At 36.2% G+C, this 16,582-nt stretch overlaps 1 protein-coding gene across 6 annotated transcripts in view; it reads right to left on the bottom strand.

Annotated features, from left to right (window-relative positions):
* The window catches only part of LOC126184175 (SAFB-like transcription modulator), a 187,112-nt gene that overhangs the window by 42,620 nt on the left and 127,910 nt on the right, over nt 1-16,582 (bottom strand). For all 6 annotated transcript variants that reach the window (XM_049926547.1, XM_049926559.1, XM_049926572.1 and 3 more), the window contains one exon: nt 14,609-16,426. In XM_049926547.1, coding sequence (XP_049782504.1) covers nt 14,609-16,426 — 1,818 coding nt within the window. The remainder of the gene's footprint in view (nt 1-14,608; nt 16,427-16,582) is intronic.

Raw genomic sequence — 16,582 nt, 5'->3', positions numbered from 1 at the left:
GAGGTTTTGACAGGTCACACAAAATGTCAGTAGCCTCTAATTTATTATTTAATGAATTAAGTACATTCTCACTGTAAGTGTAAATAACAATATTACTGAAAGGAAAGTTGCCTCTCACCGTACAGCGGAGATGGGAAATGCTGAATCGCGGACAGGCACAACAAAAAGATTTGTCACAAGACTTGGCGTGTGGCTACAGTTGCATGAGACTGCAGTCATGTGTGTGTGAGTTGCATTTGAGTGAGTGTGACTCTCTCTCTCTCTCTCTCTCTCTCTCTCTCTCTCTCTCTCTCTCTCTGTGTGTGTGTGTGTGTGTGTGTGTGTGTGTGTGTGTGAGATTTATCTATTTTTGATTTTTGACAAAGGTCTTATCGGCTGAAAGCTGTATTTGTGACAGGCTTCTTGTTGTGCCTATCTGCAACTCAGCATCTCGGCTATATGGTGAGTGGAAATTTTCCTTTTCATACTAAAGGACAAACATTCCTATCCACTTCCATGCAAATTAGTCTTACTCAATTGCATGCAATTTATTGAATTTTTGGTTCATACATTTTTTTCTCTTTGACACACACACACACACACACACACACACACACTTTTCTCACATCCGTTACCCTGCATTTATAGGCAGCTTAATTCTGTTTCAGAACACACTGTCCGTGCTAAATGACATATGAGATATTATTCTTTGCTTTCTGAGATGTTTCCCCGCCTGGAAACTCCTTTGCTTTTTTTTTTTTAGCATGATACTGATATTCAAATATCAAAAAAGGTATTCCTGGATCCTATGAAATGGAACTTTCACAGCACAAATGATGTACAGAAGGAATTCTTCCACTGTTCTTTGATAGGCAGTTTGCTCAAGAAAAAGAAGCAAATGTGATTAATAAATATTTCTTTTTAAGTCAACAGTAGTTCACTGTCCTTGAAAAACTCTTTGTCACAATTAGAAAAAAAATCAACACTTACTTAAATGTAGGGAATCAAATTTTAAACGTACAGAAATATATGACATTTATAATTCCCCATACAAAGAAAATCTCCAGAACCACACCTGGTAAGTACATTCAAACAATTGAGAATGGATGCATTAATTACAAAAGAGTAAGGTTGTTAATATGTTGTACAGCATAGTACCCTGACTATTTTCTGAAAGTTTCCCAATATTTTTTCTTTATCATTTTGGAAAAAAGTGGCTTATTATCAAGTCCGTCCACCCCTAAAATCTGTGCAAACTGTCTAACAAACATCTTTGTTCTAAATTTGCAAAAAACTCACAGTGAACTCAACTAGCCTTCTGTGTCTCCAATAATTTTTGGATTACAACTTTATGCTTTAGCAAAATTGTTAATATTCAACAATATTTAAGTATTAACAATGTGCATTTTAGTTGTGGCTGTCCTGTGTACAAAATAGAATGTTTAGCAATAGCAAAACTGTCTGAAAATTAGATTAGTGTAATCTCCATAACGGTTTTTGCACTTACAGTAAAAACCTATCAAATAACTTTTAAACTATATTACATTTTATATGATTTCACTACCAAGTTATTCTGCTATGTTAACTAAATACTGAGATATGAAGCTTGGAATATCACTTTCGAAAAATGTGACATACATTTGTGATTTTATTCATAGCTGTTATTTTCTCAGCAACTATGGTACATATTTCAGAATAAAATTCAGCCATCAGTTGCAAAATTGGAAAGTTTATTTCCCTTTACTGTTTCAACAGATTAATTCATTATCTGCAGAAAACTACAAAATCTGGGGCATTATAAGTAATTAGGCCTATTCTCTAATCCAGACACGTAAAAAAAACTAGACATACTTTTATAGAAAAAACAAATTTTAGCAGTTCAAGAAATAAGGTTCCTAGATGAAAATGTAGTAAATATTTGTAACTACAGAATCTTAAGTGACAAACCAGCAATCAAAATTATGAATCAGATTCCATTATTGGGTACAGCTTTCTATGTTCATAAAAATATGATAGGAAAAGTTACAGAACATAAATCCACCTCAGAGAGAGTATCTTTCCCATCAGTTAAATGCAAAAACAAGATAAAAACACTTGTTAATTGCACACGCATCAATAAATCTAGACAACAGGAAAAATACACAAAAAACAGAGGAATTCTGAGATCTTTTAGGAAGTGAAATACCTAAAATTTGAAAGATGAACACCATATTACCGTTAGGTGACTTCAATGCACAAATAGGCAAAGAAAAGGAGTTTAGAAACATAGCAGGCCAACACCCAGCTCATAGAAGAACCAGTGCAAATGGTATGAGGCTAATCTGTTTGTGTCAAAACTCTCACCTGACACTAATGTCAAATTTCTTTAGGAAACTCTCAAGAAAAGCTAAAACACGGATATCTTCCAACCCCATGTTAGGAGACTTTCAGTTAAATCATGTGGCTATTTCCCAAAGAAGTACAATGGAAACTGTGAATGTGAAAGTAGTAAGGAATGGTGAATTTAATTCTGATCGTTAGGTACCTATCTAAAATTAAAGTCAAACTCCTACCTAACAAAGAAAGTCACCAAGTATAATAAAATATAATACACACAGGCTTAAATAACAAAAGAATCAATTAAAAGTTGTCAAGGTGAAATTAAAGTGGATAAACATGGTCAAGTGAAGAGAAATATCCAAAGCAATTAATAATGCTGCAAAGAAAACATTTGGGTCAATAACACATAGAAGAAAAATAAGGTAGAATGAAATATGTGAAGAAACCATAGCAGAGAGGACTAAAAATGGGAAAAATGGAAATGCTCAAAGAAAATTGATGATTATGATCAATTTAAATAACGAAGAAAGAAAACAGCCAGGTTAATCAGAAATACCAAAGGAGCCTTTCAAAAGGAGATACTTTTGGAAATAGGCAAAACTTTTGTAAAAAATAATATTCGAGACTTTTATCAAACTTTTAAAAAATTAAAGGGGTAGCTAACTCCAAATGTCTGTTTCAAAAATGAAAACAGCGAAACTGGGTTAAGCAATACCGAAAATTGTGAAATACTAGCAAGATATTTTCATCAACTTCTGAACTGTTCTAAACCAGTTGATAAATTGGAATTCTCAGATATTAAATAATATTTGGAAGAAGATTTACCATCAACTATAGAAGAAATTGAAGTAGTAATTAAGACCCTCAAAAACAATAAACCTAGTGGAGAAAATTCTATTACAGCTGAACTTTTGAAGTGGGCCTTGCCAAATACAGCAAAGGAGCTAAATTTACTCTTTGAAGAAATCTGGTAAACAGAAAAAAATCCCAGAGGAATGGAAAGTCACCTTGATGCATCGGCTCCGCAAAAAAAGTAACGAACAGGATGTAAACAACTAAGAGGAATTTCTTTAGTGCCAGTAGTGCATAAAATATCTTCCAAGATTTTATTAAGCAGAACAGAAACAACACTAGATAGTCATTTAGGTGAATATCAAGGTGGTTTTAGGAAAGGAAATTCATGCTGAGAACAAATATTTAATTTCAAGTCAGTAATTCATGACTGATTATGTTTGTGGATTTCAAAAATGCTTTTGATTTTGTTGATTGAGAAACTATAGACAAAATAATTTGTGGATTTGGCATAAAACCTAACAAACGTTAATAATACTCCGAAATTCCTGAAAACACATACTGGCCAAATAGAGAGTGTAAAAAATTCAAACATCTACAGGAGATAATCCAAGAAAATGCTTCGGAAAAAACTGCAGTAGAGGAAAGGTTGCATAAAATGGAGAGCATAGGGTATCGCCAAAGACCTCTACAATAAAAAGTGCCTATCGAAAAATTCCAAAATAAGACATTACAACACAGTGGTGAAGCCAGAATGCCTATAAGCAAGCGAATGCCTGTCATTAAACTATAATTTAGATAAATTAGAAACACTAGAATGGTGAATAACAAGGATATTGGGATGACATAACAGGGCAGGAGGTTGGAAATTACAAAGTAATGCTGTAATATACCAAAATATAGTAAATATTCCAAATGAAATAAGAAAAATTAGACTCGTGGTTTTTGTACATTTATTTCAAATGCAATACAATAGATTAACTAATAAGATTTTCAAACTTCTGTGGGATAAGAAGTCCAAAAGCCGGGTCAATGAAGTAAAAAAGGATTTAGAAAGAAATAACATAAAAAAGTAGGTATGAACAACAGAGAAGCCTTTCGGGGAAAAAAAGCGTTGAAAATTAAAGGATTCCGAGGCAGGGTAGCTAAAAAGACTGGTTCAAAATGGTCTGAGGGCTGTCGAAGAAACATAGTGAACAGGTGAAAGCATAATGGAAGAAAAGAAAAGAATGAAGAATTGAAACTGGAATGTGGTCCTTAGATGGCCTATTAGTAAAAGAGCTCGGTTTTAACACATATGTTAAGTGTAACAATATCTTCTTCAAGCATAATGTTATGGCACATCCAAAACGTACATATTGTAAGTGATAATTATAAACACAGAGTGATAATTTAAAGAAATGAATCACATTTTGTACATAGTCAATTTGTTGTGCCAGTCTTAAGGAACACACATAAAGGCAAATTAAAAGTGTAAACACAGTCTAACAAATGGTTGCAACACTCACTGCTGTGAGAGTTTTTACCGTCTGACAGTTTAAATGACACTGGCACTCCTATAGCTGAGTCAGCATAAGTTGATCCCTGACAGTTGCAGTGGGCTTAATGTGCCAGCTTCACAGGCCTACCACAACCAATAACACAATGTGATTTGGTAAACACCTCTATGGTAATGCCTCAGTGTAGCCATAGCTCTGTAGGCAGTTACTGTTTTTGCCTGCAGCCATTACGGCTTTTGTAGCTACTTATACAGTCTCGACTATAGCAGTGAAGGAAGTCATTATATTTCTACTTAGTTAAAGAAATGATTATTATATTTTTGTGTTACACACATAAATGATCACAAAATAAATGTAAGGAGCAGAATCTCACTGATTTAGTGACATAAGCTACAACTTATTCATGAAGAAATACTTTCAAGTATTTTTTATAGAGAAGCATATATTTCTCCTGATATCGTCTTATTCTCACAGCAGCTTTTCCTGACACGCAATAATTTTGTATGGGATTTAATGGTTAGCATTCTCACACTTCATTCATCTTTCTAACATGCACATGAATATTTTTGTAAATGTACGTACTTTTTATCCACAAGACGACTGTGTTGAAGATTATTGCCGTATTTTGCTCAGAGATAGCAATAATTGCAGAATTGGTTTCTTCTGTGTTGGGAAACAGTTTTATTGCATCTGACATTTTATCATCGTGTCTATATGGCTTTCTCTTCAGCTACAGTTCTGGTGGCTTATTTGGCACTTTAAATAATATAGATACTGCATTTCACACAAGTTTCCTACATTCCACATTCGGTAATTTGGTTTGAAGCATAGTGAACAAAACTTCATGTTCTAGGGTACTTATAAGCTGTCTTTCTGCAAAAGGTCACGTCCTCTGCTGTGTACGTCATTTTTTGTTCATAAAGGAACGTGACATTCCTTAGTACATATCCATATGTTCCAAGAGAATCATAAATAAACTTCCCTGTAATGTACTGTCTTGTGCCTTATGGAGTCCTTCCCAAATTAAAGAAAGAGAAATGTGGTGTAATTTTTTTAGTTACTGCAGATTTTTATTGGGCTACATATGCTTCCTTTTGTAGAAAATATGTTACAAACCAATATAAATACTATTCCCATTCATATATGTATCCAAAAGTATAGTTTACTGTCTACTGGAGCACCGTTGTCATAGTATATAACAAAAATGAGCAGGAGTGTTGTGACCATATGTAGACTGTGATATAACTTAAAAGAAGTTAGGCTATGCAAAAGACATGAAAAACATGTTGCATAGTTCCAAATAAGCTATAATTGACAGCAATTACTAAAAGAAATAGGCTAATTTTTATGATTTTATAATAAGAGATGCTATACAATCAAAATAGTGTGTATTTTTCAATGCAAACTAATCATTCAACAAATCTTTGGAATTTAAGGAGGAATGTTTCTATATTTCAAACTCTTACAAGAGATTCATTTCGTAGCCCTTGTCACTTATGTGCAAAATTTCCATATTAAGCAAAGTTGGAAGAGGAAGTGTGTGTTTCTTGATTTCGAGACATTCTGAAAAGTTGACTTATATGAATTTTCACTGTCTATGACGAACAAGCACTAATAAGTGTTTTTATACATAATAGAGAAACCTGTCAGTTATAGGCTTTTCTATTAAATACTGTTTCAGTCACGTGAGGTAATACTGACCCTGCGACTTATCTTAGAAAATAGATTAAGGAAATGAAATGATGATTAAATGGACACCCTAGCTGCAAACAGGCGTTGATGTACTTCATTGGGGACATGTTGAAAATGTTACATTTTCAACATGTCCCCAATGAAGTACATCAAACGCATGTTTGCAGCTAGGGTGTCCATTTAATCATCATTTCATTTCTAGCAAAGCTGCATGGTCATCCACAGTAACTGTTCTTTCGGGAACAGATACTACCGTCATACATAGATTAAGGAAAGGCAAACCTACGTTTCTAGCATTTGTAGACTTAGAGAAAGCTTTTGACAATGTTGACTGGAATACTCTCTTTCAAATTCTGAAGGTGGAAGGGGTAAAATACAGGGAGCAAAAGGCTATTTACAATTTGTACATAAACCAGATGGCATTTATAAGAGTCGAGAGACATGAAAGGGAAGCAGTGGTTGGGAAGGGCGTGAGACAGGGTTGTAGCCTCTCCCCGATGTTATTCAATCTATATATTGAACAAGCAGTAAAGGAAACAAAAGAAAAATTTGGAGTAGGAATTAAAATCCTGGAGAAGAAATAAAAACTTTGAGGTTCGCCAATGACATTGTAATTCTGTCAGACAGCAAAGGACCTGGAAGAGCAGTTGAACGGAATGGACAGTGTCTTGAAAGGAGGATATAAGATGAACATCAACAAAAGCAAACTGAGCATAATGGAATGTAGTCGAATTAAATCAGGTGATGCTGAGGGAATTAGATTAGGAAATGAGACACTTAAAGTAGTAAAGGAGTTCTGCTATTTGGGGAGCAAAATAACTGATGATGGTCAAAGTAGAGAGGATATAAGATGTAGACTGGCAACGGCAAGGAAAGCGTTTCTGAAGAAGAGAAATTTGTTAACATCAAGTATAGATTTAAGTGTCAGGAAGTCGTTTCTGAAAGTATTTGTATGGAGTGTAGCCATGTATGGAAGTGAAACATGGACGATAAATAGTTTAGACAAGAAGAGAATAGAAGCTTTCGAAATGTGGTGCTAAACAAGAATGCTGAAGATTAGATGGGTAGATCACATAACTAATGAGGAGGTATTGAATAGAATTGCAGAGAAGAGAAATTTGTAGCACAACTTGACTAGAAGAAGGGATCGGCTGGTAGGGCATATTCTGAGGCATCAAGGGATCACCAATTTAGTATTGGAGGGCAGTGTGAAGGGTAAAAATCGCAGAGCGAGACCAAGAGATGAATACACTAAACAGATTCAGAAGGATATAGGTTGCAGTAGGTACTGGGAGATGAAGAACCTTGCACAGGATAGAGTAGCATGGAGAACTGCATCAAACCAGTCTCAGGACTGAAGACCACAACAACAACACTGTTTCAGTTCAGGTTTGAGAAGCTAAGTTCATTATATCGATTTTCTACTTCATATGTTAATTTAATTTTAGGGTGGAAGTAATCAGTGAGCGACTAAGTGATATGACATCATTCTCATCTGCTTTTTTAGTACCATGATATTATCATCAACGTACAATCTACAGGAAGAAATGCTGTTAGCTAAAGGGGTAGGGATTTAAAAAAAAAACTAATATAGTTGACCAGTGAAATTGCATTTAGTACACAGTACAATTAACTTTGATTTTTAGAAGTAGCCCACCACAACAGAAAACATCATTCATACTCCTCCTTCTTACTCCTTTAAGCAAAAACCGGTGCTCTTCAACACTGTGATCGACCATATGACTGAGGTCCCCACTACTCCCTCCTGCTATTGTTACTGAACTTAATAAAATGGATACTAAGCAAGCCTTGTACAAGAACTTGATGAACATAAACTCCAAAGAGTATAAATTTTTTCACACTTAGTAAAAGTATTATTGCTGTTGAGAAAAACGCAACACTCTTTTAATAGTTGACATTTCATATTGTATATCTAATTAGTTTCAAAAATAAGACATTTCATATTGTATAGCTAATTAGTTTCAAAAATATGATGTCAATGCAGGCTTTACTATCAATAATGTCACCCACCTGCTCTTTATACACATAGAGAAGCCTACAACTGAAAAGTTTCTCAACACAACTGAAAAATTTCAGTGTCAGATATGTCAGTTTTTGCATAGGACACACACAGAAGGCATTCAAGATCCACTTCATGAGCAGTTGCTCAACAAAGACACTCAATTTATATAAGTCACAACATCTCAAAATCTAGAATCACACACTTCCTCCTCCATATTTGCTTGATATGGAAATTCTGCATATAGATGACAAGAGCTACAATGTGAACCTCTTAGAAGAGTTCAAAACATGTAAACATTCCTACCTACCCTCCAAAGCTTTGTTGAACAATCAGTTTGCACTGAAAAATACACACTATTTTCATTGTACAACATCTCTTTCAAAATTATGAAAATCAGACCTTTTCTTTTAGATATAAATGTCAGCAATAGCTTAAGTGGAGAACTATGTGCTGTGTTTTTCTTATGTATTATATGTAACTTCCTTTCTATACCTCAGTTATACTTGTTATGTGCTTTTATGTATAAACCTTCCTGCTAGCACAACAGCTTGACTATGTACATAAGTGTGATTCATTTACTGTACATTACCCATATGTACGTATGATTATCAAGCACAAAGAACACATTTTTGTACATGTTGTTGCATTATGGTTCTTTGAAGAAAATATTGAAATCTGCTAAACCAACATCAAGTAGTTTCTGTAATACATTTCTTGTCATTTAAATAAATTTGGTCTAGTTCTAATGATTTATAATATCCCAAATTTACTCCATTGAAACAGCACAGCGAAATAAATTTCCTGATAGAGCAACTGACACTGAATTTTATTCTGAAATAACATACATGTTACGATATTTATATGTGCACATTGCAATAATACTGTAAATCAGTTTTATGCAAATTAAAAAGATTTATGAGCAGTAAAATGCAATAGCATTTACAGGATACCAGCATAAAAATATTTTCAAACTACAAAATTTAAAATCTTTGGCATTTTGAATGGCTGGGTAGTATTAGGAAACAAAGTGTTGAGAAAACACTCCATTGTTTTGCATCATCCTCTTATTTCTGCCAACATTATCTCGCAAATCTGCGTGATGTCATGCCACATATTTATCAATTTCACAACAAATTCTTGGAGGATACCTCCTCTCCAGTATTCAGTGAGTATGGAGTACAATCTAAAATCTAATGGTCTGCTAGCAGTCTTCTAGGCATGTTCAGCACCCATTAGAGTATGCCGTGGTTGGTCCATACACCAGATGAGAACTTTAGGGAGTACATGAAATTGAACCATCCACAGTTTGCAAATATATTACATGCATTGGGTCCATCTTTGCAGCAAAGGCTAACAAATATTGGAAATGTAAGTGAGAGTATTTCACATACAAGTGTCTTACAGCATGAATGCAAGGCAGTATTTTCGTAAATACATGTCACATGGAGACGTGCAAGTTTTCCAATCCTGCTACCTCAATGAAGTGCTTCAGTGAAGCGAAAATCTGTAAATACAAATCCACAAGTTAGCAGTGATCCATGACTTGTAAGGACATGGTTTGCCTTTCCAAATTTAGTGGTGACATTTCTGTTCCTTAAAAATAAATAAATAAATGAGACGAGATGTCTTCCAGTAAGTAATCACGTTTCACACTGTTCATGTTCTCCCCCCAAAACAAACTAAATTATGGGTTATAAATGCATACTCCATACTGAGCAACTCCAGAAGGTCACTTCCAGTCAAATGGTTCTCATGGCAGAACATGATGAACATGTCAAATATGGTGGAGGGATCACATTCTCCAATGCATGTTCATTACAATTCCATATCATGTCCTGATCATGGATGCAGACACACTGTCTGAAGGTGACAACAAACATCTTTTGACTATCTGCTTTGCAGTACAAGACAAACAGTACAAATAGTGTCAGAATATTCCTGCTCAAAGAAAGATACAAAATTTTGTAAAATACAAAGCACCCATCTGCATGAATGAACGTCCTGCTGCTAATGGCAGATATTCCTGGGGTTCGACCTACTGTCTGGGTATCATAATTATAGGAGTACAGTATACTCCAATTTTTCTGTTTACAATGAACAACTTATCTCAGTATTTTATATTAAAAGGTAAGGCTTTGTTATTAGGTTATCAACTGAAAGTCAGTATTCATCAAACCTTCCCCTTAGGTATAAAATAATCTATGGACCACGTCTCACCATATGGAGATTTAACACTAGAAATTTTTATAATATTAGAATACTGTCTACTGTTATTACCTGGGCGAAAGTAATGGGGTTGAAATCTGTGGGGTGGTGACTGAATGGCATATTGAACATGAATTATCTAAAGACGTATTTTATGTACTGTAATCAACAATACTCAAATTGTAACAAATTTACTCTAATTTGAAAATTAAATAATGGGAACTCCAGGTTGGAATATCAACAATATATTGCTAATCTGAAAACAGTTTTATTCAATTTTTCTGTAATGCCCACTGTGAAGTCCTCATTAAGAAACTAAGTGAAATGGTATGGTGGTTAGCACACTGGCCTCATTCCCATCCAGATGTAGGTTCTCCATGGAGCCTCAGATCACATAAAGGCCAATATCAGCTAGGGTGGTTCACTGTCCAATCCAAGCTCAATGTCCATCACAAATGAGGTCACTAATGGCCCATTAAACTATAAGATACTTTTCTGCCTTCCTTTCTTTTAGAAGCCACATACTTTGTAGTAGGAACTAGCAGAAAATTTGCACTTTACTTTTCTACTTTTTGAAACAGTTTACAAAAATTTCAAGAACTGTAGCTTTGAAACTACCGAATGGGTAAAATGGAGGCGGGGGGGCGGGGGGGGGGGGGGGGGGGGGGGAGATTTTGTTGGCAAACTTGACCAAATTTTTCAGGTTATCACCATGTACACGAAACTGGACACTGTTTTGAGAAGCTGGGAAGAGACGCAAGAACTAATAACCATTTCACAGCTTTACTGTTATGACTCTAAATAGAGGGCAGGTCTCCAGTCAAACTGTGGATTATCCTCTCATTAGTAAATAGGGTGCACTCTTCCAAATGTTCAGTGATGTTCACACTTCATACGCGCTACATGCTGTTGGACCATCTCACCACAGCAGAAAAATATATTTCAAAGAGCAGTGTACAAGCCAGACTACGTCAACAGACTTCATTCCACTTCAAGTTCTATGGTACAGCCTTGTTGTTGGCTTTACTGGTGGGAACTTCTTGTGTTTCACTTTCAACCACCACTCCTCCCAATGATGAATGGCTCTGTGACTCAACAGCAAGGTTACTCCGTGAATGGGGAGACTCGTAAAGTTGTTATTGAAGATGTTGTACATGCTGCTTTAACTGCTGATCCGTCAATTCACTGTCAAAAATTCCTATAAGCCGTAACACCCAGTTAACCTTGCTTAGAATCGAATTTGGCAGCTCCTTTATGATACTGTTTGATTGACAAGGTGTATCCAGATGGAGAAGTGGTGGTCACTATAGGGCAAATCATCAACTACGAGGGGGTACCCAAAGAAACCGGAATAACACTGCCGTGGGTGAAACTTGTATAGTATGCATTTCTGCCGCTAGGCGTATATAGAACAACTCGTTGCCAGTGCTGTGCCACCTGTGTTGTTGAGCTAGCTTGTTATGTTCAGCTGCAATGATTGTTTTCGCTAGCGCTGATTTGTTCTTGTTTTGTTTTTTATGATGGTAAGTTAAAGTTAACAAAATGCAGATATGAAATTTTGTTTCCTGCTCAGTAAAAATGCTGCTGCAACTGTTTTAATGTTGAAAACAGCTTACCAATGGGAAAAACTCAAGTGTATGAGTGGTTTGCTTGATTTAAAAATGGCAACATGTTGACTGTTGACATGCATTGTTCTCAACATCCATCAACTGCCTGAATTGATTAAAATATTGAAAAATTTCAAGAGCTTGTGCTCATAGACCGTCGACATACAACTGATGAACTGTTTTAAGAAGACTGCGCAATAGTGTTTGTCAAAAAAGATCTGCTTTGTGGCAGACAGAGAGTAGTTCTTCCACCACAACAATGCAAATGCACACACAGCCATATCCGTTAGCCAGTTTTTGGCTAAAAATGGCATGGTTTTGTCATCCCACGCACCTTACTTGCCTGACCTGGCTCCGTGTGACTTTTTCTTATTTCCACACATGACAAGGGGCATGAAAGGACAATGACTTGACAAAACTGAAGAAAGAAATGAGGGAGGAGCTGTCAGCCATTTCTAAAGATGACAGCAAAAATTTTTTCAACAGTGTAAGCACAGGTGGGACAAATGAATTAGTTGTAGTGGAGTGTATTTTGAAGGGGATAAGATTGTTTTGTAAAGAATTTGAAAATATACAGCTTTTAAAAAATAATTCCAGTGTTTTTGGGTACCTCCTTGTACATCCTACTGAGCGGTGTGAGAGAAGGGTGAAAAGCATATCAATAGAGCAATGCCAGAGACCAAAACTGTAGCTGTGCTGAAGTGCATATACTGTCCTGTCCTGCTCAAGTCATTAGACACTTCCTCTTGTGATTTGTTGGAAACCATAAGATAAGAATAGTTTCATATTTTTGGTACAGTTATTTTAAGGTTCTGTTGAATCCTTATTTTTTGACATAATGGTTTTTTCTTTGTGAGACTAGTACTAATGCATCAATATTGGTTACATTTGTTTCTCTGCCCAATGGCCACTCAGCACTGAATGATGCAAAAGGTATGTTCACAGCTCTGTGTCTACATTTGTAATTACAGGTATTTGAGCCACACTAATGCTGGATATGGGTTTTTTACTATTATCTCAAAGATTTTAAGCGAGTAGTGGCTATATAGTTATAAACACTTTCTTTTCCTCTGAGTATAGCATTCACTGCATGACTTTGTTCTAGTGGATCTTTCTCTGCTCATTGAAAGCTGGGCATTCACTGCTCCTTACATGTTCAATGTTACAATAACTTGCACATTTCATTACATTAGTCCAGTGAGCACCCAATTTTTTGAGCTGGTAAACCACATCTGCCACAATAGACTGACCCTTACGAAGTAAGAAGGTATGACTGGATTAATATCAAATGTAGGAAAAGATAGATTGCTATTTAGTGTAAAGAAGACATGTCAAGTTGCAGACAGGCACTATTAGAAGAAACTCACATTCTTGGCATTCTGGTCTGAGATGCTGGAGTTGGCAGTCAAGTGTGTCAAGTGTGCTTGCTGTGTGTGTGTGTGTGTGTGTGTGTGTGTGAATAAAGGTTGTGGCCCAAAGCCATATGTGAGTGTCTTCTAATCGCACCTGTTTGCAACTTGATCTATCTTCTTTACGATAAGTAGCAATCTATATTTTCCTACAGTGTTGATATTCCTACCTGGAGTTTTCACTGTTTGACTGGATTAATAATCAATTTAGAACCTCCACCCACCATTTTTTAACATGATTGCTTCCTCACATGGCCTGTGGCAGAGCAGCATTTAACGCATTAAAGAGGCCTTTCTCGAAGTATATAACCCCATGCTGAATCAAGACTTGTAGTGTCAATCTTTAAAATAAGGGGCCAGGGCAGGTGGGGTGGGGGTTGTGATTGGTGTGTATATATATATACATTATTTTTTTTAATGCCATCCTGATGTTTTCAGTATCTCAAGTGATTAATTTACAATGAACAAATCATTTGCGTATCACATTTTCAAAACATTTTATGCCAGGAAGTACTGAGACAAAGTATATTTACCACTGTTTTGGGTATTTAGTGGCATCACTAAAGTTACAAATGGAGACACCCAGAAGTAAATGGCACCACTTTTTATCGTGCCATTATAATTACAAATTATTCTTCACTTAGTGATGAGGTGAGTCTTTTCCCCTTCCCAACCAATTCTTCGACTGCAACCTGACAGTTGCATTTTGAGAACGAGTGAGACATCAGTAGTGAGTGTGGAATGAATCAAAGTGGAGCCATGAATGGGTGTAGGACACCGGCTAGCAGAGACTGAGGCCAGAAGAGTTGTGAATTTGAAGGGTGTGTACAATGACAGTTCCCATCTCTCAGTTGTGAGAAGCTGGTGTGTGGGGACTGAGGTGGAGTGGTGTACTGGGGGAGGGGGACAACAACTAAAGTCAATTATGTTGTGCTCCACAGTGTGCTCTGCCACAGGTTGGTCAACTCTGCTCTTGGCCATTGCTCGATGGTGGTCGTTCAACCAGGTGGACGGTTTTGTAGAAGTTATAGTACAGTAAGGTATAATATGCTTGTCACTTGAATAATAAACTTTAATAATTACCTTCTCTTCCTTCTGTTGGCGCAACTTTTCAAGCCTCGCTCTCCTCTTCTCTTTACGTCGCTGTCGGTCACGCCTTATGCTTTCAACAGCATCACGTAAGGATTCTGTAGCAGTGTTCCGTCCTGCCTCAAATGTCATGCTCTCAGGTGGTGCATCATCTGAATCTTCAGCATCAGGTAAACTGGAAGTTGGTGTTTGGTGTGATGAAAATCTACGCCCTTCTGAATCTGTTGTGCTCAAATTTTGTTCGATACGTCGTTGTGCAGATAGCATAATAGCTTTACGAGATTCTGCATCTGAATCAGAGTCTACAGGCTCTTCATTCATTGTTGGCCTCATTCGTAAGAGAAATGGTGGCCTAACTTCTGATGTTTTTCCACCACTGCATGAAGGAATACCTTCATGTGGCAGTAAACTTGATGCTTTCGCAATACTTCCTGAACTATTTATGACACTGCTTTTTCCAGAAATATTATGTTGCTCCTCTTTTGTTATGTTGTCTGGATAACTTATTAACTTTTGAGTGCCATCAAGAGTTTGTTGTTTGTCACTTGTACAACTGTCAGAATCACAGTATGGATTGCTGTCTACCATGCCAGTAATCCCGGAATCTGTTGTTTTGGTAGACAAAGACTGCTCTTTAGATACAACTAGTGATTTTGATGGAGTGATTTCATAGCCAGAATTGTAACTGCTGCTTGTTGCACTGCTAACTTCTGATGATTTTTGTGCTCCCTGATTAACAGATAATTTATCTTTCTTCAATAATTTTGTTTTCCCGTTAGTTATTGACCCCTCCTGAGCTAAATTTTTACGATTTTCAGCAAGTGATTCAGATACTTCAGAGTCGCTCGGTGCAGATTTTGAAAGGTACCGTATTTTCTCTGTTCCACTGCAGTCTTCACTGATTGACATGTCAACAGGTTCACATATTGAATTATTTCGCTCCAATGCAGAATTCCCCCTTTCCTTTGGGTATATGGTGTCTAATATTTCTTCTTCTGATGCACTGCTGATTTTAGAAAATCCTTTACGTTTTCTGCCTATTTTCTTACCTAAAGCACTCTTCTTGTCATACACATCACAACTCTTCAACGTAGTTTTATTACCAGAGCGCAAGCTCTCATCATCATTTTTACTATCTGTTTCCATATTATCTGTTTTGGAATCCACTGAATCAATGCCTGCTTCTTGGTTTGCCTTCTTTTTCTCAAAGCTTTTTTCTTGTGATAGAACTGTGACTGATTCTTTAGTTGCAACACTTTCTCCTTCACTGAATTCCATTTTACTAGTAGCCTGCTCTCCTGAACTACTGTCACACATGCTATTGAAAGCACTCTCGTCCACTTTGTCTTCCTTCTTTCTTTTATTCTTTGGTCTTACTCTTTCTCTTGCACTTCCTGCTGATTTTGGAGTATTAACTACACTTTCTTCTGCAGATAAATCAGCATCATCACGCATTTCAACATCGAAGCTTTCTTCTATCTCTAAAGAATTGTTTTGTTCAGATGAACTCTGTATTTTCTCCTTCTGATTCAATTTCTTTGATACTCTTCTGGCCTTTGTAGTAGCAGAAGGCTTACGTGGAGATGGCAGTTTTTCAGTATTAAGAGACTTCCCATGCTTCTGATTTCTTCGATTTGGCTGGGCTTCTCCAAGAACATGTTTGTATTCTTCTGGAACTGACTTGGCATTGGCAAGTTGTTTCAACTGTGATCTTGTGATTACTCCTGGAGAGGCTACACTATTTTCATTGCTTACAGATTTACGTGATTTGTTTGTTTTCTGTGACATTTCTTCAGCAATATCTTCTAAGTCCTGTAAGCAGAATAAACAATTATTAACATTACGTGGGAATTCAATTATTTCAAAGTGGTATTATTTCAACCAAATTCTTTAATTACTACACGAATAGAAACTCCACTATCATCATCTCCATTCTAAAATATTTACTCAAAAGAGTAGTAAAATGAA

Source organism: Schistocerca cancellata, chromosome 1 (assembly GCF_023864275.1).
Source record: "Schistocerca cancellata isolate TAMUIC-IGC-003103 chromosome 1, iqSchCanc2.1, whole genome shotgun sequence".
Classification (NCBI taxonomy): domain Eukaryota; kingdom Metazoa; phylum Arthropoda; class Insecta; order Orthoptera; family Acrididae; genus Schistocerca; species Schistocerca cancellata.
Note: the sequence above shows the minus strand (reverse complement) of the source record. Positions and strands in the feature narration are given on the sequence as shown.